The sequence below is a fragment of the Mobula hypostoma genome, chromosome 10 (genome assembly GCF_963921235.1).
Source record: "Mobula hypostoma chromosome 10, sMobHyp1.1, whole genome shotgun sequence".
In the NCBI taxonomy this organism is placed as follows: Eukaryota; Metazoa; Chordata; class Chondrichthyes; order Myliobatiformes; family Myliobatidae; genus Mobula; species Mobula hypostoma.
Genome location: NC_086106.1, coordinates 30,543,725 through 30,567,258, shown reverse-complemented (window position 1 = coordinate 30,567,258; position 23,534 = coordinate 30,543,725). Strand labels below are relative to the sequence as shown.

The 23,534-nt window shown below is 43.6% G+C and overlaps 1 protein-coding gene across 1 annotated transcript in view; it reads left to right on the top strand.

Annotated features, from left to right (window-relative positions):
- Positions 1-23,534, top strand: part of LOC134352478 (zinc finger protein 585A-like) — a 69,361-nt gene that overhangs the window by 5,487 nt on the left and 40,340 nt on the right. Inside the window, exons 3-5 of the mRNA XM_063059755.1 lie at positions 4,029-4,033; positions 15,420-15,613; positions 21,792-22,675. Of these exons, the coding sequence (XP_062915825.1) occupies positions 4,029-4,033; positions 15,420-15,613; positions 21,792-22,675 (1,083 nt within the window). The remainder of the gene's footprint in view (positions 1-4,028; positions 4,034-15,419; positions 15,614-21,791; positions 22,676-23,534) is intronic.

Here is a 23,534-nt window from a genome sequence, read left to right as displayed (position 1 = left end):
CTGCAAGTTAATCTCCAGGGAATCCTGCACACAGACTCCCAAGTGCCTTTGCACCTGTTTGCTGAAATTTCTCCCCTGTACTCCCACCGTTGCCTCCTGCCAGTCTGTCAATCTTCCCTCCATGCTAGTATCTTTCTTGTAATACCATGGGCTTTTATTTTGTTAAGGAGCCTCTTGTGTGGCATCTTGCCAAAAGGCCTTCTGAAAATCTAAGTAAACAACATCCACTGACTCTTCTTTGTCTATCCTGCTTGTTATTTCCTCAAATAACTCTTACAGATTTGTCAGGAGAGATTTTCCCTGAAGGAAACCATGATGACTTTGGCCTATTTTATCATGTGCCTTCAACTACCCTGAAACCTCATCCTTAGTAACAGACCCAAATTTCATCCATCCTTTCAAGTTAGGCTAGTTAGCCTATAATTCCCTTTCTTCTGCCTCCCTCTCTTCCTTAAGAGTGGAGAGATATTTGCAATTTTCCATTCCTCTGGAACCATTCCTGAATCTAGTGATTCTTGAAAGAACATTACTAATGCCTCCATAATCTCTTCAGCTACCTCTTTCAGAACCATGGGGTGTAGTCCATCAGGTTTTGGTGACTTGCCTACCTTCAGATCTTTCAGCTTCCCAAGCACCTTCTCAGTAATAGCAATGACACTAATTTCTGCCCCCTGACACTCTAGAATTTTTGACATTCTGCTGCTGTCTTCCCCATTGAAGACTGACACAAAATACTTAGAAATTTCACCTGCCATTTCTTTGCCCCCATTACTACCTCTCCAGCGTAATTTTCTAGCAATCTGATATCCACTCCCACCTCTCTTTTTATATAGTTTATCTCAAAAATCTTTAGTATTCTATTTTATAGTATTGGCTGGCTTATCTTCATATTTCATCTTTTCTCACCTTATGGCTTATTTAGTTGTTTTCTGTTGGTTATTAAAAGCTTCCCAGTAATTTTTGCTCTATTATATGCTGTCTTTGACTTTCTTTCTCAGTCATGGTTGTGTCATTCTCTTTTTAGAATACTTCTTCATCTTTGCAACGTATCTATTCCATGCCTTTCAAATTACTGCCAGAAACTCCAGCCTTTGCTGTTCAGCTGACATCCCTGCTCATGGTTAGCTCCTCTCATGCCCCTGTAATTCCCTTTATTCTTCTGTAAAGTTCAAAGTAAATTTATTTTTGAAAACTACATATATGTCCCCATATGCCCTGAATTTTATTTCCTTGCAGGCATACTCAATAAATCCATAATAGAATAATAACAATAGGTTCAATAAAGGGGAAGTATTGTACGTAGCCTGCATGCAGAACGTCGCTGTAGTTCACCAGTATCTTCTTGGTTTCACTTGTAATACTGATACATATGACTTTAGCTTCTCCCTGTCAAACTTCAGGGTGAAACCTTTCAGAATTTGGTCACTGCCTCCTGATGGTTCCTTTACCTCAATCCCTAATCAAACATCCAATCCAGAATTACCTTTCTCCCCTAGTGGGCTCAATCACAAGCTGCTCTAAAAAAGCCATCTAGTAGGCATTTGCCAAATGCCGTCTCTTGGGATCCAGCACAAACGTGATTTTGCCAATCTCCTGCATGTTGAAATCCCCCATGATTATTGTAACATTTCCCTTTTTACATGCCTTTTCTATCTCCCGCTGTAATTTGCATCCCACATCCTGGCTACTGTATAGGGGCCTGTATATAATTCCCATTGGGGTATTTTTAACCTTGAAGTTTCTTAACTCTACCCAGAAGGATTCTATATCTTCTGGTCTTATTTTTCTTCTTTTTAAGGGTTTAATTTCTTTTTTTTACCAAGAGAACCACACCACCCTGCCTGCCTACTGCCCATCTTTTTGGTACAATGTATACCCTTGAATGTTAAGCTCTCAACTATGATCTGCTTTCAGCCGGGACTCAGAGATGTCCACAATGTCACACCTGCCAATTTCTAGCTGCACTAAAAGATCACCTTCCTTATTCCGTATACTGTATGCATTCAAAGATAAAACCCTCAGTCCTGTATTCATCAGACTTTTCGACTTTGCCCCCATATTACACTTCAGTTCATCCCACTGACTGCAATTTTGCCCTATCATCTGCCTGTCCTTCCTCACAGTTTCACTACAGACTGCATCTGCTTGTTTACCGAATGCCCCATTCTCAGCCCTATCATTTGGGTTCCCATCTGTTATGTTTTGTAACTTGAAAACATTAAATGAATTCAAACGAAGACAAGAGTCCTAAAATCCAGGAGCAGTTCGAATTTAAGCGAGGTGCACACGTATCACTGGTAGCATGATAACATATGTAATTAATGCATTCTATATATAACCTGTAATTAATTATTTTAACAAACAAGAATGCTTAATCAAACTATATGTACAAGATTACTCAAATATTATTGGAATGTTAAATACACAACACTTTTCTGCTCAGCTGTAAACTCCAACTCAATAAGGAACGTATCTGAACTATATACAGAGTATACTATATAATATAACTACTGTATGCAGACATCCACAGCACAGTAACTTTTAAATTGTCCTATACAGGTCTAAAGGTTTAATGGCTGTGGAGGATTTCTTAGTCTTGTCAGATAATATCTGTCCTGACAAGGGGGATGACTTTGCTTTGCAGGCGAAACTTGTGGCTGTGAAACAATCCCAGAGTCTCCTAAATGTCTCGAATTCAAGGTTTGAGATTGAAGATTGATCCTGACAGCTCTGGACACATTTCTTCTCCTTTCTCTCTCTGGATCTACTTTGATCCCTTTTTCTTTCTCACGTTCCTTCTCTCTTTCATGCTGTTCTCTTTCCCATTCACGTTCTTTCTCTCCATCTCTCCCTTCCTTTTTCTTCTAGTTTGTGCACCTTGACCTGGGAAGGTGCATTTAGTTCATGGGGGTATTTCCTTATTAATCCTTCCATTGCTCCCTTTATTATCTGGTCTCTCCTCTTGGTTTCCTCATCCTCAACATAATCTGCTGAATCCTCTGTTTTCGTATCTCCATTGTCTCCTTTCTTTTTGGGTTTCCATTCATTGAGCTGGGCTTTGGTCTTTGCATCTACTTTTACAAGATGCTTTTTGTCACCCACTTGAAGTTCATGCAATAACCTTAGTGCACACGGAGTAGATTCTGGTCCTTTGTACTCACAGAAACTGAATCCTTGCAACTTTCCTGAAGCTCCTTGAACTCTTTCAGCTTAAAACCAAGCCACAGTTTGCAAATAACTGCCTGATTAACATACAAGAAGCTTTCTTAGACACGGTGCCTACAAAAACTGTTGTAGTTGGACCATGAGTTTCATCACTCACGATTCCGCTGAGCAGCATGGTCCTTCCTGGGACCAATATGCTTTCCAACCAGATGCACAGAGATTGGCACCAACACTGGTTTGTCCTCCGTTGAGGAATGGCTTATGGCGCTCGGCATGGAGGCAGTTGTGGCATCTTCCAGTTCCTTTCTGAATTCACTTTCAGCTGGTTTCATTGCAGATGTGGCATGCAAATAGTGGATGGATCCCCCATCAAGTTGTAGTTGTCACAGTCAATCACACCCCAACAATGCTAGTCCTTCTCTTTTTACCACATACAAGTTCAATGTGGCTTGTTGGTTGTTGCATTTCAGTGATATGGATGTCTTTTCTCTAGTATAAGTTCTCAATTGGATATCTGCAGGCTTCAGTTTGCTGTCTTTGTATTGCCATTCAAACTCATTTTGCGGATTGACTGAAACGGTGTCAAATTCCATTTTAATGGGAGCGGCAGCCGAAGGCAGGCAGAGCACCACCGAACGCGGTGAGTTCTTTCTCTTTGTTGGGGGGGGGGGTGTTACTTATTTTTAAAACCATAAAAGGGAGATAGGGTCCAGCGGAGTGGTCAACGCGGGAATGGGGGCTAGAGTCAGACTGAGAACAGCTAGAGGCTTTGACGGGAAGAGGTTGAGGCCAAAGAAACGGGTAAGAAAGGTAGGTTTTTCCTTTTGTTATTGCTGATTTGGTCTTGGTTGCCCGTTGTACAGCGCAGGTAGGATGGCAGATATGGCAGTGGACTGCTCCTTCTGTAGGATGTGGGACTTCATGGAACCTGATAGTCTCCTTGATGACTACGTCTGTGGGAAGTGCAGCCAACTCCAGACATGAAAGACAGCATTAAGGAGCTGGAGTTGGATGAACTAAGGATCAACCAAGAGGCAGAGCAATTGATAGCTAAGACTTTTGAGCAGGCGCTTACACCCAGAGTGCAGAATCCAGGGAGTAGATGAGTGAACACCGAGAGAGGTAAAGGGAGAAAGAAGTCAGTGCAGGGTCCCTCTATGGCCATTACCCTCAGCAACATACCGCAAAATACTGCCGGGGAGGTGGGGGGGGGGGAGAGTGACCTATCTGGGCAAGGCAGCAGCAGCCAGACCAATAGCACTGTGGTCAGCTCTGAGCCTCAGAAGGGTAGGGTGAAGTCAGGTGGAGCAATAGTCACAGGGGACTCGATAGTTAGTGGGACAGATAGGAGATTCTGCAGCAGCAAAAGAGACACCAAGGTAGAGTGTTGCCTCCCAGGTGCTAGGGTCCAGGATGTCTCTGACTGGTTGCAGAATATTCTTGAAGGGGAGGGTGAGTAGCTGGAGGTCGTGGTGCATGTTGGTACCAATGACATAGGCAGGAGAAGGGTAGAGGTCCTGCGCAGTAACTTTAGGGAGTTAGGAAGGAAGCTGAAGAGCAGGACCTCCAAGGTGGTCATCTCCAGATTACTCCCAGTGCCACAAGGTAGGGAAGATCAGAACAGGAAGATAGCACAGATGAATGAGTGGCTGAGGAGATGGTGCAGGAGGCATGATTTCAAGTTCTTAGATCATTGGAACATTTTCTGGGGAAGGGGTGACCTGTACAAGTGGGACGGGTTGCACCTGAACTGGAGGGGAACCGATATCCTGGGAGGGAGCCTTGCTAATGCTATTGGGGAAGTCCTGACAAAGGGTCTCAGCCCAAAACATCGACTGTACCTCTTCCAGTAGATGCTGCCTGGCCTGCTGCATTCACCAGCAACTTTTATGTGTGGGGAGGTTTTAAACTAGATTTGCAAGGGGTGAGAACTGAAGTGAAGAAGCAGAATATGGGGTGGTTGCCGCACAGGTAGAGACAGCTCATAGGGAGTTTGTGAGGAAGAATAAGCAGATAATAGAGCAAAGATACACTCAGCCAGATGGTTTGAGATGTGTCTATTTTAATGTAAGGAGTATCATAAATAAGGTGGATGAACTTAAGAGTGTGGATCAGTATGTGGAACTATGATGTTGTGGCCATTACAGAGACTTGAATGTCTCAGCAGTAAGAATGGCTGCTGAGGGTGTCAGACTTTAAATGTTTCAAAAAGGACACGGAGAGAGGCAAAAGAGGTGGGGCAGTGGCAATATCACGGCTGCAGAAAAGGAAGAAGTCATGGAGGGATTGTCTACTGAGTCAGTGTGAATGGAAGTCAGAAACAGGAAGGGGGCAATAACTCTACTGGGTGTTTTTTATAGACCCCCCCCCCCAATAGTAACAGAGACAACAAGGAGCAGATAGGGAGAAAGATTCTAGAATGAAGCAATAATAATAGGGTTATTGTGATGGCTGATTTCAACTTTCCTAATATTGACTGGCATCTCCTTGGAGCAAGGGGTTTGGATGGGGTGGAGTTTGCTAGGTGTGTTCAGGAAGGTTTCCTGATGCAATATGCAGATAAGCCAACTAGAAAAGAGGCTGTACTTGATCTGGTATTGGGGAAATGAACCTCGTCAAGTGGTAGATCTATCAGTGGGAGCATATTTTGAAGGTAGTGATGACAATACAGTCCTTTACCACAGCGCTGGAGAGGGATAGGAGCAGACAATTTAGGAAAACAGTTAATGGGGTGGGGGAAATATGATGCTATTAGGCAGAAACTGGCAAGCATGAACTGGGAGCAGATGTTCTCAGGAAAATGCATGGGAGAATGTGGCAAATGTTCAGGAAACATTTGCATGGAGTTCTTCATAGGTTTGTTCCATCGAGGCAGGGAAAGGATGGTAGGGTAAAAGAACCATGGTGTACAAAGGACGTAGAAAATCTAGTTAAGAAGAAAAGAAAAGTTTACGAAAAGTTCAAGAAACTAGGTACTGTTAGCTTTAGAAAGTCACAAGGATGTCAGGAAGGAGTGTAAAATTAAATTAGCAGAGCTAGAAGGGGCCATGAGAAGGCTTTGGTGATCAGGATGAAGGAAAACCTCAAGGCATTCTGCAAGTGTATGAAGAGTAACAGGATGAGACTTGTGAAAATTAGGACAAATCAGGTGTGATAGTGGAAACGTGTGCTTAGAGTCGGAGGAGGTAGCAGAGGTACTTAATGAATACTTCACTTCAGTATTCACCAGGACCTTGGCAATTATGGGCATGACTTACAGTGGACTGAAGCACTTGAGCACATAGATATTAAGGAAAAGGATGTGCTGGAGCTTTTGAAAAGCATTGTTAGATAAGTTGGTGGGTCTGGACTAGATATACCCCAGGCTACTGTGGGAAGTGAGGGAGGAGATTGCTGAGCCTCTGGCGATGATCTTTGCATCATCAATAGGGATGGGAGAAGTACCAGAGGATTGGTGTGTTGCAAATGTTATTCCCTTGTTCAAGAAAGGGAGTAGAGATAACCTTGGAATTTATAGACCAGTGAATCTTACTTCAGTGGCGGGCAAGTTGTTGGAGGAGATTCTGAGAGGCAGGATATATGAACATTTGGAGAGACATAATCTGATTAGGGATAGACAGCATGGCTTTGTCAAAGGCAGGTCGTGCCTTATGAGCCTGATTGAATTCTTTGAGGATGTAACAAAATACATTGATAAAGGTAGAGCAGTGGATGTAGTGTATATGGATTTTAGTAAGGCATTTGATACGGTTCCCCATGCGAGGCTCCTTCAGAAAGTAAGGAGGCATGGGATCCAAGGAGACCTTATTTTGTGGGTCCAGAATTGGCTTGCCCACAGAAGGCAAGTGGTTGTACACAGTTTGTATTCTGCATGGAGGTTACAGCGGGACATTGATAGGATGCAGAACTGGGCTGAGAAGTGGCAGATGGAGTTCAACACAGATAAGTGTGAAGTGGTTCATTTTAGTAGGTCAAATTTGAAGACACAATATAATATTAATGGTAAGACTCTTGACAGCGTAGAGGACCAGAGAGATCTTGGGGTCCATGTCCATAGGACGCACAAAGCTGCTGCACAGGTTGACAGTGTTGTTAAGAAGGCGTATGGTATGTCATCAACCATGTGACTGAGTTCAAGAGCTGTGAGGTAATGTTACAACTACATAAGACCTTAGCTACACCCCACTTGGAGTACGGTGTTCAGTTCTGGTCAGCTCACTACAGGAAGGATTGGATACTATGGAGAGTGTGCCAAGGAGATTGAAAGGATGTTGCCTGGATTGGAGAATATGCCTTATGAGAATAGGTTGAGTGAACTTGGCCAGTTGAGTGAACTTGGCCAGTTGAGTGAACTTGGCCTTTTCTCTTTGGAGTGACAGAGGATGAGAGGTGACCTGATAGAGGTGTACAAGACAATGAGAGGCATTGATTGTGTGCATAGTCAGAGGCGTTTCCCCAGAGCTGAAATGGCTAAACCAAGGGGGCATAGTTTTAAGGTGCTTGGAAGTAGGTATGGAGGGGATGTCAGAGGTGGGTGCATGGTATGCCAGTGATGATGGTAGAGGTGGATACAATAGGGTCTTTTAAGAGCCACTTAGACAGGTAGATGGAGCTTAGAAAAATAGAGGGCTATGCAGTAGCGAAATTCTAGGCAGTTTCAAGAGTAGGTTATATGGTCAGCACAACATTGTAGGCTGAAGGGCCTGTAATGTGCTGTGAATTTCTATGTTCAATTAATTGGTCTTCACTTCTGACATAAGCCATATTGCTTGTCTATTGTTGATTTTTACTCTGTAAATCTCAAGGCTACTCAGTCCTGTGTCACTCTCATCATTATCAGATTTTTCATCAACTGCATTGCAGATTAGTGCTCTTTTTGAAACTGCAACTTTTATTCAGCATTTTCTCTTCCCTGTGAAGACCATTTATTTTTTCTGCCTGACATGCTCTTTGTATATGTCCTATTTTGTTGTGTTTTCTGCAAGTTTCATCTTTAAATCTTCATTTATTTGGTGTATGTGAACCCCTGCCATAACATTAACACAATTTCTTCGACCAGGCTGGTTTTTGTTCAGACGTTGCAATTTTGTTTTCAATCACTTTCATTCAATTGCATCTGTCTGCAGTTTCTGTTGAAACAGGTATTTCCACAGCTCGTTTGAATGTATGTTGTGCTTCAGTTAGGAGCCATGTTTGAATGCTTTCTTTAAGATTCCACAAACTAACTGATCTCTCAGTGCCTCATTAAGCCAATTATTGAATTGACAACGCCCAAACAATCTCCTCAATTCAGCCACATACGCTGAAATAGACTCCCATTCCTTTTGATTGTGCTTATGAAACCTAAGATGTTCTGCAATAAACAATGGCTTTGGTTCTAAATGTTCCTGCATCACTTTCACAATTTCAGCAAAGCTCATTTCTGCTGGTTTGGTTGGCGCAGTCAAACTGCAAAGCAAACTATATGGCTTTAAACCTACTCCACTAAACAAAACTGGCACTCGCTTCTCATTGGTTATTTCCTTTGCTTCAAAATACGGTTCCAATAGCTCAGTATACATGAGCCAATTACACATTTTGTAATTAAACCCGTCAATCTTTTCGATGTAGCCAGCCATTTCTGATTTTTTAAATGATTATTATTACCCGGTACTCACTCTTTAGGAATTGTGAATTCTTCTGTTTTCTGACTTTTAAAAATTTAACTGTGTCTTCCCTTCGGAAGTCTATCTCTTCACATGCTGGGCTGCACTAAGCTGTTTTTTTTTACTTCAAACATCTTGCTCCACTTCAATGGTCGGTAGCATCCTGGGTTCATTTAAAAAATACCTCATCATCAATTTTGGTGATGAGAGGGCGTATAGGAGTGAGATATGCCAACCAGTGGAATGGTGCTGCAGCAACAACCTGGCACTCAACGTCAGTGAGACGAAAGAGCTGATGGTGGATTTCAGAAAGGGTAAGGTGAAGGAGCACATCCCAATCCTCATAGAGGGATCAGAGGTGGAGAGAGTGAGCAGTTTCAAGTTTCTGGGTGTCAAGATTTCTGAGGATCTAACCTGGTCCCGACATATTGATGTAGTTACAAAGAAGGCAAGACAGTGGCTATACTTCATTAGGAGTTTGAAGAGATTTGGTATGCCACAAATACACTCAAAAATGTCATAGATGTACCATGGAGAGCATTCTGAAAGGCTGCATCACTATCTGGAATGGGGGAGGGGCCATTGCGCAGGACCAAAAGAAGCTGCAGAAGGTTGTAGATCTAGTCAGCTCCAACTTGGGTACTAGCCTACAAAGTACCCAGGACACCTTCAGGGAGCAGTGTCTCAGAAAGGCAGTGTCCATTATTAAGGACCTCCAGTGCCCAAACATGCCCCTTTCTCACTGTTACCATCAGGTAGGAGATACAGAAGCCTGAAGGCACACACTCAGCGATTCAGGAACAGCTTCTTCCCCTCTGCCATCCGATTCCTAAATGGACATTGAATCTTTGGACACCACCTCACTTTTTTTAAACATACAGTATTTCTGTTTTTGCACGTTTTTTAAAAATCTTAATTGATCTACTTGTTTATTTATTTTTTATTTATTATTTTTATTTCTCTCTTAGATTATGTATTGCATTGAACTGCTGCTGCTAAGTAAACAAATTTCACGTCACATGCCGATGATAATAAACCTGATTTTGATTCTGAATTTTTAACTTAAAAACATTAAATTAAATCAAGTGAAGATGGGAGTCCGTGGTAGTGTGATGATGTATGCAATTAACCTATTTTACATATAACCCATGATTAATTGTTTGAATGAACAAGAATGCTTAATCAAACAATATAAAAAAAATGCAAGATTATTCAAATATTATTAAAATCTTAAATACGCAACACCATTCCCCTGCCACATTGGATTAACTCTCCACAACAATGTAAACAGACTTGCCTGCAAAGATATTGGTACCCCTCAGGTTCAGGTGTATCCCGTCCTTTTTCTACAGGTCTTACCTTCTCTAGAGGAGATCCCAATGATCCAGAAATCTCAAGCCCTGCCTATCCCCTTCCCACTGCACCAATTCCTTGGCATTGATCTGCCAAGTCATCCTATTCCTACTCCCACTGGAGCACGGCACATTCAGCAATCCAGAGATTACTACCCTGAAGGTCCTGCTTTTCAGCTTTCTATCTAAATCCTTATAGTCTTTCTTCAGGTCCTTTGCATTTTCCTACCAATATTGTTGCTACCAATATATACCATGACTTCTGGCTGCTCATCCTCCCCCTTTAGAATGCTTTGGACCTGATCTGAAATATCCATGATCCTAACATCTGGGAGGCACATACCATCTTCAAATTCCACAGAATCTCCTGTCCGCTCCTCTAACTATGGAATCCTGTCGCTGGGCTTTCCCTGGTAGGTCAAGCACCCCCCCCCCCCACACCACCACCACTCTGTACTGGCTGTCTATTCCTTTTTCTTCTGACAGTGACCCAGGTACTTGACTCCTGCAACATACGGCTGACTATCTCTGTGTAGGTCCTGTCTATCACTTCCTTATTCTCCTGTATGAGCTGAAGGTCATCGAGCTGCTGCTCCAATTCTTTACCATGATCTCTAAGGAGCTGCGTCTCAATGTACTTCGTGCAGGTGTAGTTATCAGAGAGTCTGGAGGTCGTCTGGAGTTCCCACATCTCACACAAACAACATGCCACTCATCTTGAATCCATTCTCGCTGATCTAGCTATGTTCTAATACATAAAGAAAGAGAAAAAAATCTTACTTGAAACTTACTTAGAGGCTCTGCCAGTTCTTGCCTAAGGCTGTTAACAAAAGCCTGACCACTCTAACACTGCCCACTTCAACAATGGCCACTCCTACAATGGCTGCTGCACTTATACTTTGCTTCTTTTTAATGGTCTATGCTGAGTGCCTAATAGATCATTAAGAATGCAGCCCACTGAAAAGTCCTGAAAGGTCCTGAGCTCTTTTTAAAACTTGTGCTGCCTCAGTCAAACAAATGACAGCTCGAGATGATTGTAACCCACCTTGCTGGACAGAATGGACTACTGCTACTCCTATATCTTATGGTCTCCACAACCTCCACAACTCTTCCCAGCCCTGTGATTTCCCCATGGTATCTACGTTAAAGGGCTGGAGACCTCAGCAATGACTCACAATGAGCCCCATCTCAGCAGTCAGTTCAGCCCATCCAACAGGAGCCCCCATGGCAATGTCTCAACACTGAACCATCATGTCCCAAAGATCCCCCAAATATCAACCTGCTTCCTTTTCTACAGATCTTGTCTGGCCTGCTCAGCACTAGAAATAATAATCTTATTTTCATTTCCCTTTGAAGTCACTGTCACATCTCTTTTAGCAAGGCCAGCCTTGAAGGAATTCTCTGTTCTGGCTGGTTTTCCATCTGCCTCTTATCCCCCCAACTACCTTCCCCAATACCCTCTTGTATTAACCATTTCTACCCTGGGAAAAAGGAGCTGGCTGTCCACTCGATCCATGCCTCATCTTATACAGAGCATAGAATGCTGTGTTCCCTGACTGTAATGTTGAAAGCAGTCGGCAAATCATATCCTTTGTCTGGTTATCTTCAACTTGAGAAGATTCAATGTGACACAGTTGTCACCTCTCATCCTCATTTCCTCCAAAAAGGAAAAAAAAAACCTATCTCGCTCATCTTTTCCTCAGATATCAGGATCAGATACGTAACATTCTAAAACCCGAATTCCCGGCATACTGTTGTACTTACAACATACAGTCAGTGGCCACATTATTAGTGACCTCCTGTACCTAATAAAGTGACTACTGAGTGTGTGTTTGTGGTCTTCTGCTGCTGTAGCCCATCCACTTCAAGGTTCAACACATTATGCATTCAGAGGTGCTCTTCCGCACACTATGGTGGGGTGGGGGATGTGTATTTCTTTTTGTGTTGCCTTCCTGTCAGCTTGAACCAGTCTGGCCATTCTCCTCTGGTCTCTCTCATTAACACTGTGTTTTCACCCACAGAACTGCCACTCCTGGGATAATTTTTGTTTCTCATACCATGCTGTGAAAACTTTAGAAACTTGTATTTGAAAATCTCAGGAGACCAGCAGTTTCTGAGGTATTGAGACCATCCCATCGACACCAACAATCACTTCACAGTCAAAGTCACTTCAATCACATTTCTTACCCATTCTGATATTTGGTCTGAACCTCTTGACCATGTCTGCTTGTTTTTTTTTTTGCATTGAGATGCTGCCACATGATTGGCTAGTTAGATATTGGAATTAACGAGAATGAGAAAGTTGAAATGTAACTTCAACGAAAATCTGTAACCAAGAAATTAAGGGTTATGGGGCTGGTAATACGATCACATAAGCTGACTATGATCTTCACCTAAGGGGCTATTGTCTTAACAGGCATCTTTCCAGTGCTTGAGTGTGACTTTGTTTAACATGGGGAAGCTGATGCATGGGCAGCCACCACATCGTCCTTGACAGTGACTCTCATCTGGAAAATGGAAAACACTGCTCTGAATGCCAAGAAGACCAGATTAGGAATCGGTCTCATCTTTAAATATACCCAAGAACACTACCCCACAGTTCTCAGTTCTCAGGATGCTGTGAAGGTTGAGTATCAAATATTTCCTCAATGAATCATATGATGAAAGACTGGATCGACTAGGCTTATACTTGCTGGAATTTAGAGGATTGAGGGAGGATCTGATTGAAACATATAAAATTCTAAAGGGATTGGAGTGGCTAGATGCAGGAAGACTGTTCCTGATGTTGGGGAAGTCCAGAACGAGGGGTTACAGTTTGAGGATAAAGGGGAAACCTTTTAGGACCGAGATGAGGAAAAACTTCTTCACACAGAGAGTGGTGACTCTGTGGAATTCTCTGCCACAGGAAACAGTTGAGGCCAGTTCATTGGCTATATTTAAGAGGGAGTTAGATATGGGCCCTGTGGCTAAAGGGATCGGGGGTATGGAGAGAAGGCAGGTACAGGGTTCTGAGTTGGATGATCAGCCATGATCGTACTGAATGGCGGTGCAGGCTCGAAGGGCCGAATGGTCTACTCCTGCGCCTATTTTCTATGTTTCTATGAAACAGAGACAGAAACCAGAGGGGAGCAAGAACCGGGAGGTACTGTGGAAGAGTGAGAGGATTCAGGAACAGTTATTACCAGTGGTGCAGTGCTAGCTGGAGCACATCCAGCACATCTTTAAGAAAAAAGCCGAAATAAACAAGTTAATTAATTAGGCGCCACCCAGGGTGATTTGAGTATCTCAGAAACTGCTGATCTCCTGGGATTTTCACACACAACAGACTCTGGAGTTTACAAAGAATAGTGCCAAAAACAAACAAAAAAAATCCAGCGAGTGGCTGTTCCGTGAGTGAAAACACCTTGTAAATAAGTACATTTATGTACTTCCTTCATTAATTTACTTTCAATGTTGAACTTTCAACTTAAAGGCGCTATTTGAATATTAAATCTGTTTTGTTTGCATGACAGTCATATTTAAGAGCTGGGAAGTGGCGAGACCCAACTTGCTGCGGCAGTTGCAGTTGGGTGTGGAGATCAGTGGATTGAGTCTGCTGGTGGAAGTTGCTCTCAAGCAGAAAGCGGAGTAGCGAGTTCAGGATGACGAAGCTGGATGTCGCAAACAGGTGATGGGTTTGGGTGACAGGAGTTGTATGGCGGAAGGTGAATGGGAGTTTTCAGAGAATCGGAAAGATAAGCGGTGAACTGAGGATTGTGGTGACTTACCGTCCAGCGATGAACGCAGTGGACAGGATTTAAACGAAAGAAGGAAGGGAGCGTTTAGGGTACCTGTTTATAATATCAATCCAAGTAGATTAACCAAGGATTTGAAAAAAAAAAGCAGTAAGAGATATTGTGGGTGGAAGAACTTAAAGAGAAAGTGCACACTTAGTGTTTTGTAAAGATAGTAAGCAATGTGGAGAAGCTTTCTGGATTAAAGCTGTGGGAGGAAGGAAATTAAAAGCAAGGAATTATATTATAACAGTGGCTTTGGGGACTAATCGCAGGAGTGCCTCTTGGTGTATCAATGGAACAAGTTAAAATAATTTAGTCGGAGGGGAAAAGTTGTGACGCTAAACATTTAAAAGGGCTTTTGTGGAATAAGAACAGATAGCTTATCAGTGTTGAATTAATTTGATGTAACAAGTTGTTGGATTTAGGTTATATGGTTCGAGTTTATGTACCACCACCTCTGAGATGTTTTCAGTGCCAGAAGATTGGCCACTTAGCAGCTGTGTGTAAGGGCAAAAAGCTGTGTTCTAGATGTAGTAGGGAACATGAATGTGCCAATTGTGGACAAGGCACTGGACCAAAATGTTGCATTGGTGTCGAAGAACGCAGCAAGGTGTCCTGCATAGAAGAAAGCTGTGGAAATGCAATATGTTTGTGTAGAAATGACCATGTCATATCCAGAGTCTCTTCAGAAAGCGCATATGACTATGTCAACAGACTATTAATACCTACAGATAGATTTAAAACAGTGTGCTAAGTGAGTAATTTTATAACAAAGGATTAGTTTATATTTGATAAAACTAAAGTCTGTTACTTTCATGACAGATGTGGTAAATGTAGAACTCAAACTGAAAATAGGCCAGGAAAAAAACCATATTAGAAGCTCCAGAAAAACATCTAGAGATCAAAAACTTAACTCTATAAGTTACTAATGCTTCTTTACAAGGATACATTTAATATTCAGACCGCAAAGATTTTTTTTTGTTTTTTTTCTGTTTTCTTTACCCTCTTTTACAATGGAACGCCGTAAGTCTGTTCGCTAATCGCCGGAGATCTTAATGCTTCTGGTACTTTGACAAATGCGAATGTGGCTAACACACCCAAAAATGCTGGAGGAACTCAGCAGGACAGGCAACACCTGTGGAAATTACCTTCCATGGATGCTGCCTGGCCTGCTGAGTTCCTCCAGCATTTTGTGTTTGGACTTGAATTTCCAGCATCTGCAGATTTTCTCGGGTTTGTAACGGGAATGCGGCAATAGTGGAAGACTTTTTGCAACAAAAGTGTTTGGTGTGCTTGAAAGATCCCTAGTTGATGGCCTTAATGCACCTTACGCTGGTCTGCCAAACGCCATTAAACATTGCTAGAAGACGAAGAAGAAAAAGCATAAACCGAACCACAGATCACCGCAGCCGTGAAAGCGGGAGCGAGCCCGGCGCGTGGGCGCGCACTGGATGTGACGCCGCTGTCACGTGACCATACAGGAAGCTTTCGGATCGGCAGCGGCCGGTAGTCGATCGGGTTCAAGTTGCGGGTCGCGGCTGGGGTGAGAACCGTGCGAGCGGCGGAATAACTGGGGCCAGTCATCACACTGAGCGGTCTGGACGTTTCTCTCACTTCGCCCCACTTCCCGCTCGCAGCCTACCCGGGGACTTCCCTGCGTTAATAACTCTCACCGGTGAGAACTGGGAAAGAGCAAAAGTAAGTTGTCTTTTTTTATATATCTCTTTGGAGAGACGACTGGGTGCGGGTGGGATAGACCGGACAAAGAGAACATCTGATCGGCTTCACTTGGTGCACCCGAGCCTCGCTCGGCTTTGTATTGTCCTTTCTGATGAACGGATTAACAAAGGCAGTTGAAGGCAGAACAATGTTAACGCTTTGAAAAGTGGGCCAGAGTTGTGGCTCCAACAAAGTGGCATTTGTGTATCACAGTTAATAAAACATCTAGTGTCTGATTGTTCTCTCTCGAGCTCCCTGGTTCATCTCGGGAACTGACGGGTCTGTAAACTAGGGGTGAGGCAAGGATTGCTGAGGTATTCTCTACCAGAGCCATTCTATTTGCCCTGTTTTTTAAAAAAAATACAACTGCCATAATCTGGTGTAAAAACAGAAACTGCTGGAAATTCTGCAGATGCTGGAAATCCAGAGCAACACACACAATTGGCTGAAGGAACTCAGCAGGTCAGGTAGCATCTGTGGAAGGAGACTGGCTAATTTTGGAGACTTTCAGTTTTTGACAGTTTTTAACTTACTGAATGGAGTTAGCATGCTGTTATGAAAGAGAAATTTATTGGTGCCCAATTTAAAGGTGGGAAGGATTTCTTCCGTTTGAAACCTGAATCTTTGCAACATCGATCTACTGCGAAGTGATTCTGCTGTGAATAGTTCTTTGCGTTTCCTCTGCAGACTGTATCTGGAGACAGAGATGAGCAAATTGAGATGGGCATTGTCTGGAAAGTTGTCCAAATCTCTGTAGGTAATGGCCAAAAATGGGACTGTGTTGAACTGCCAGTCAAGAAAAAAAGATGTCTGGTATTCTGAAAGTTATTTACCCTTCTCACTTCTGGAAATAGTTCAGAATTCTCTAGTCCTGGGTGCTTCTGTCACTGAGAATGTCTGGGTATAGAATGATATTGAACATTGGCTGTGGAGCCCAAGTCACTGGGTATATTTAAAGCAGAGGTTGATAGGTTCCTGATTACTCAGGATGTCAAAGGTTACAGGGGAAAAGCATGAAAGTGGAGTTAAAAGGGATAATAAGTTGGCCATGACGGAATGGTGGACAAGACTCGATGAGTCGAATGGCCTAATTTTGCTCTTGTGTCTTTTGTTTGCATGGATAAAGTAAAAGGTAAGGAGAGTGTCGGAGACCTGCAGGAAGAGGGAGTGTTTTGGGTTTTAATACCCCTTTCATCAGTGAAAGTCAGGAAACCAGTGAATTTCAGTAGCCGAGTCGGCGAGGGAGCCACTGGTAGAAACATATCAGTAGAAGACAGAAGGGAAAGCAGAGGTGTTGATGTGAGTCTGGATTTCTACAGCATTCCCAAATGGAAGATAAAATCATAAGACATCAGAGCAGGATTAGGCCATTCAGCCCATCGAAACTGCTCCACCATTCATCATCGCTGATCGCGTATCTCACTCAACCTACCTTCTCGCCGTAACCTTGGATGCCCTGACCAATCGGAAACTATCAATTTTTGCTTTAAATACATTCACGGTCTTGCTCTCCAGAGCATTCCACAGATTCACTACTCTCAGCTATAAAATTTCCTCCTTGCCTCTGTTCTAAAGGTCACCCCTCAGTTTTGAGGCTGTGCCCTCTAGTTCAGGATACCCCCACCACAGGAAACATCCTCTCCATATCCAACCTATCTAGTCCTTTCAATATTCCATAGGTTTCAATGAGATACCCCCCATTCTTCTAACTTCCAGTGAGCACAGGCCCAAAGCTGCCAAACACTCCTCGCATGTTAACCCCTTCATTCCCAGAATCATCCTCGTGAACCTCCTCTGGACTCTCTCCAATGGCAACACATTCCTTCTGAGATATGGAGCCCAAAACTGTTGACAGTAATCCAAGTGCAGCCTGGCTAGTGCCTTATAAAGGTTCAGCATTATCTCCCTGCTTTATATTCTACTCCCCTTGAAATAAATGCCAACATTGCATTTGCCTTCTTTACCACAGACTCAATCCATAACTTAACCTTCTGGGAGTCTTACATGAGGATCCCCAAGTCCCTTTGCACCTCTGGTGTTTGAATTTTCTCCCCATTTAGATAATAGTCTGTATTATTGTTCCTTTTACCATACATTTCCCAACACTGTATTCCATCTGCCTCTTTTTTTCCCAGTTTTCCAATTTTCCTAAATCTTGCAGTAATTGCATTGCTTCCTCAGCACTACCTACCCCTCCACCTATCTTTGTATCATCCTGCAAACTTTGTCACAAAGCCATAAATTCCATTATCCAAATCACTGACAAACCATGTGAGAAGTATCGGTCCCAATACGGACCCCTGAGGAACATCAATAGTCATTGGCTGCCAGCCAAATAAAGGCCCTTTTTATTCCCACTCTCTGCCTCCTGCTTGTCAGCCATTTGTCTATCCGTGCCAGTTTCCTTCCTGTAACGTCACAGGATTTTATCTCGTTAAACAGTCTCATATGTGGCACCTTATGAAGTGCCTTCTGAAAATCCAAGTAAATGACATCCACTGCCTCTCCTTTGTCCACCCTGCTTATTACTTAAAGAATTCTAACAGATTAGTCAGGCAAGATTTCCCTTTACAGAAACCATGCTGACTTTGACTTATCTTACCATTGGTCTCCAAGTACCCTGAAACCTCATCCTTAATAATAGTCTCCAATACTTTCCCAGCTACTGAGGGTAGGCTAACTGGCCTATAACTTCCTTTCTTTTGCCTTCCTCCCTTCTTAAAGAGTGGAGTGACATTTTTAGTTTTCCAGTCCCTTGGAACCATGCCAGAATCAAGTGATTTTTGAAAGATCATAACAAATGCATCTGTTATCTCTTCAGCAACCTCTCTCAGGACTCTAGGATGTTGTTCGTCTGGTGCAGGTGACTTATCCACCTTAAGACCTTTCAGTTTGCCTCGCATTTTTTCCTACTCACAGAAACTCACTCCTGCTCCATGACACTCATGGACCTCTGGCACACTGCTAGTGTCTTTCACAGTGAAGACTATTACAGAGTACCCATTAAGTTCATCTGCCATCTAAACAAAACTAAGACTAGGTGGGAGGATAACCTTGGTATGGATCTGGCTGAGGAATATTAGGCAAAAGGACTGAATAGGGTTCATTCCTCATCAACATGTGCTGGACTGGGGCTCATACAATTTAAAGTTTTACACAGGGTACATTTAAGTAAAGCCAGGCTTGCTGACATATATCCCGGGACAGACGCTGACTGTGACAGGTGTTCCTTCTCTCCGGCTGGTTTAGTACATGCATTTTGGTCATGCCCTCGGCTTGATGGCTATTGGGCACTGGTTTTTAAAATTATCAGTGAGGTTTTGGGGGTGACACTGAGACCTTGCCCGCTTATAGCTGTATTTGGTGTGGCAGATGATGTTTTGGGTTTAAATGCAAGCCAGTCGGATATCACTGCATTTACAGCGCTTTCGGCCCAGAGGAGAATCTTGCTGGTCTGGAAATCTGCCACTCCCCCATCTGCTGCTGCTTGGTTAGAGGACGTAATGTTTTTTTCTGAAACTAGAAAGGATTAAATTTACTCTGAGGGGGTCTATGAAAAAGTTCTATTCGAAATGGGGACCTTTCTTGTCATATTTTGGGAGTCTTAAGGAATTATCTATTAGTTGAGGACATTTGATTGTACTTTGGGATTTGCCCCCTTTTAATACACATATAGTTTACCTCATGGGGTGGTTGATGCATTGTAATATGAGTGTATTCTGGATCATCTGACATGTTGTGGATGTATGTGGGCCTTCGTCTTGAAGTAGTGTGGGGGTATGGTTGTGAAATGTCCGTGCTTGTATTTGTGAAGTGTTGTATTGTAAATACATTAGCTGCCACCGTATGTTCGGGGAGGGCGAGTGAGGGGAGCTTTGTTTACGGGTAAGATGTAAAAGTAAAATGGAGGAAAACGTAATGCATTACGTATTCTGTATTGTGTCATTCCTTCAATAATAAAAAAAAAAATCATCTGCCATTTCTTTGTCCCCCATTACTACCTCACCAGCATCATTTTCCAGTGGTCCAATATCAGATCTCACCTCCCTTTTATTCTTTATAACTGAAAAAAAATTTTGTATCCTGCTTTCTATTACTAGCTAGTCTGCCCTCATATTTTATCTTTTCCCTTATAGCTTTTTAAAATTTCCTTTTGTTGGATTTTAAAAATTTTCTGATCATCCAACTTCCCACTCACTTTTTGCTACATTATACGTTCTTTCCTTAGCTTTAATGCTGTCCTTAACTTCTGTCAACTTCTGTCAGCCACGATTGCCTACCCCTACCATTTGAGAACAACTTCTTCTGTGGGACGTATCTATCTTGCAACTTGTGAACTACTCCCAAAAATTCAGCCACCTCTGCTCTGCCGTCACCACCTCTCCCCCCCCCCCCGCAGTATCCCCCTCCACCAGGGCAAGCTCCGCTCAGGTGCATCTGTAATTCCCTTTCTGCCATTGTGTTAGTGATGCGTGGCACTTGTACTTCTGCCTCTGAAAGTGCAGCGTGACTTCAATCATATTATGATCACTGCATCCAAAGGGTTCCTTTACCTTCAGCTCCCTGATAAAATCTGGATTATTACAGAACACCCAATTTTAGATAGCCTGTCCCCGAGTAGGCTCAGGCACAGCTGCTCTAAAAAGCCATCTCATAGGTATTTAACAAATTCCCTCTCTTGCGATTCGACACCAACCTGATTTTCCCAATCCCCTGGCATATTGAAGTCCCCATTACCCTTATTACATGCCTTTTCCAGCTCCCATTGCAATCTCAACCCTACACCTTGGCTACTATTTGAAGGCATATATATGATCTCCATAAAGGTTTTTTGACCTTAGCAGTTTGTTAACTGCACCCACAAAGATTCAACATTCTCCGATCTGATGTCACCTCTTTCTGAAGATGTAATTCCATCTCTTACCTACAGAGTTGAGCCACGCCACCACCTATGCCTTCCTGCCTATCCTTTTGATACAAAGTGTATCCTTAGATGTTAAGCTCCCACTATAACCATCTTTCAGCAACGACTCCGTGATGCCCACAATGTCATAAGACCAATCTCTAATTGCGCCTCGAGTTCATCCACCTTATTCCGAATGCTGTGTGTATTTAAATACAGCACCTCCAGTCCTGCATTCTTCACCGTTTTGAATTTTGCCTCTGTGGTACAATTTAACTCTTTGCTCTGTCTGCATTTGTACCCAGTCACTGGCTTGTCCTTCCTTACATTCATGTTACATCCATCATCTACTTGTAAACCTGCTGGCTCATCCTCAGCTCTATCATACTGGTTCCCATTCCCCTGCCATATTAGTTTAAACCACTCCCAATAGCTCTAGTAAACCTGCCTGCCAGAATATTGGTCCCCCTCAGATTCAAGTGCAACCCATCCCTTTTGTACAGGTCACACCTGCCCCAGAAGAGGTCCCAATTATCCAGAAATCTGAATCCCTGCCCCCTGCTCTAATTCTCAGCCACACATTTATCTGCCACCTCATTCTATTCCCATCCTCACTGTCGTGTGGCACAGACAGCAACCCCAAGATTACTCCCCTTGAGGTTCTGCTTCTCAGCTTCCTTCCCAGTTCCCAGTATTCTGTTTTCAGGACTTCCTCCCTTTTTCTACTTATGTTGTTGGAACCAATATGTACCACGACTTCTGGCTGCTCACCCTCCTTTTCACTCAGAAACACCGCGGGCTCTGGCACCTGGGAGGCAAACTACCATCCGGGTTTCCTTTTCACATCCACAGAATCACCTATCAGTCCCTCTAACTATAGAGTCCCCTATTACAGCTGGTGATGGCTGGTTGTTCCTCAGACTTGTCTTTAGTGTTATTGTAACAACTCACTATAAAGATGAAAATAATCTCAGCTGAAGTCCTGTCCCAGGCCTATTGGTGACTTATGTAAATTCTTTTTACAGGGTAAAACAAGCTTGTGCGAACCTCAAACACAACAGCAGCGAATTCACAGTCGTGGGGCCGTCTGTCTGCTCTGGGTGTGGGAAGGGATTCACTCGATCACTCCAGCTGCTGATATTCCAGCCAGTTCAGAGAGAGAGAGGCAGACCTGGTTCCTACATTGGTGGGGTCATTCCGTACAGAGAGCTCATTCATCTGTCAACGTAAGCACAAGGATTGACTCCGTTATCCAGCCTGATGACACACCAGACAGGGGAGAGACCATTCATCTGCTCCACATGTGGGAAGAGATTCAGCCAGTCGACCAATTTGCAGGCGCACCAGCGAGTTCACACTGGCGAGAGACCGTTCACCTGCTCTGAGTGTGGGAAGGGATTCACTCAGTTATCCAGCCTGGTGAATCACCAGCGAGTTCACACCGGGGAGAGTCCATTCATCTGCTCTGAGTGCGGGAAGAGATTCACTCAGCTGTCCCACTTGCAGACACACCAGCGAGTTCACAGCGGGGAGAGGCCGTTCACATGCTCTGAGTGTGGAGGGAAATTCACTCAGTCGTCCCATTTGAAGACGCACCAGCGTGTTCACACCGGGGAGAGGCCATTCTCCTGCTCTGAGTGTGGGAAGACATTCAGTCAGTCAGTCAATTTGCGGACACACCAGCGAGTTCACACGGGGGAGAAACCATTCACGTGCTCGACGTGTGGGAAGGAATATGCTCAGCTGACCAGTCTAATGATGCACCAGCGAGTCCACACTGGGGAGAAGCCGTTCATCTGCTCTGAGTGTGGAGTGCGATTCACTCGGTCATCCCAGTTGAAGGAACACCAGCGAGTCCACACTGGGGAGAAACCGTTCACTTGTTCGACATGCGGGAAGGGATTTGCTTGGTCAAACAACCTGGTGATACACAAGCGAATTCACACTGGGGAGAGGCCATTCGTGTGCTCTGAGTGCGGGAAGGGATTCACGAGATCAAACGAGCTGGTCAAGCACCAGCGAGTTCACACCGGTGAGCGGCCATTCCCCTGCTCGACGTGCGGGAAGGGATTCCGTCAGTCCACTGACCTGCTGAACCACCAGCGAATTCACACTGCAGAAGAAGATTGAACGTACCGGAAGCTGACCATTTCTCTCGGAATCTAACCACCAGAGCTGCAGGAGTTCCTGGACATTGTACTCTGTTGCTGCCGATCACAGCCAGGATTGAGCACAGGGCATTGAGAACAATTGGTTTACTAAGACAGGGTATAATGTTCTGGATCTGTGATTAAAATAAAACAGTTTATCTGAGGCTCTTCCTGTCTCTGTACCCACATTGATACTGCACCTTCTGATCATATGTCTCCTCTTTCTAAGCCTTTGATTTCAGTTTTTACCAAAAGAGCCACCCCACCTTCTCTGCCTCCCTGCTTAACCTTTTGATATAATGTGCACCCTTGGGTGTTAAGCTCCCAACTATGAACTTTTTTTCAGCCACGACTCAGTCATGGCCACATCATAACTTGCCAGTCTAACAGCACTACAAGATCATCTACCTGGCCCTGTATTCAGCATCTATTCAAATACAATGCCTCCAGTCCTGTATTCGTCACCCTGTTCGAATTTGTCCCGGTTTTGCACTTCAACTGGTCCACTGCAGTTTTCATAGTCATAGTCATAGTCATACTTTATTGATCCCGGGGGAAATTGGTTTTCGTTACAGTTGCACGATAAATAATAAATAGTAATAAAACCATTAATAGTTAAATAGTAATACATAAATTATGCCAGGAAGTAAGTCCAGGACCAACCTATTGGCTCAGGGTGTCTGACCCTCCAAGGGAGGAGTTGTAAAGTTTGATGGCCACAGGCAGGAATGACTTCCTATGACGCTCTGTGCTGCATCTCAGTGGAATGAGTCTCTGGCTGAATGTACTCCTGTGCCCACCCAGTACATTATGTAGTGGATGGG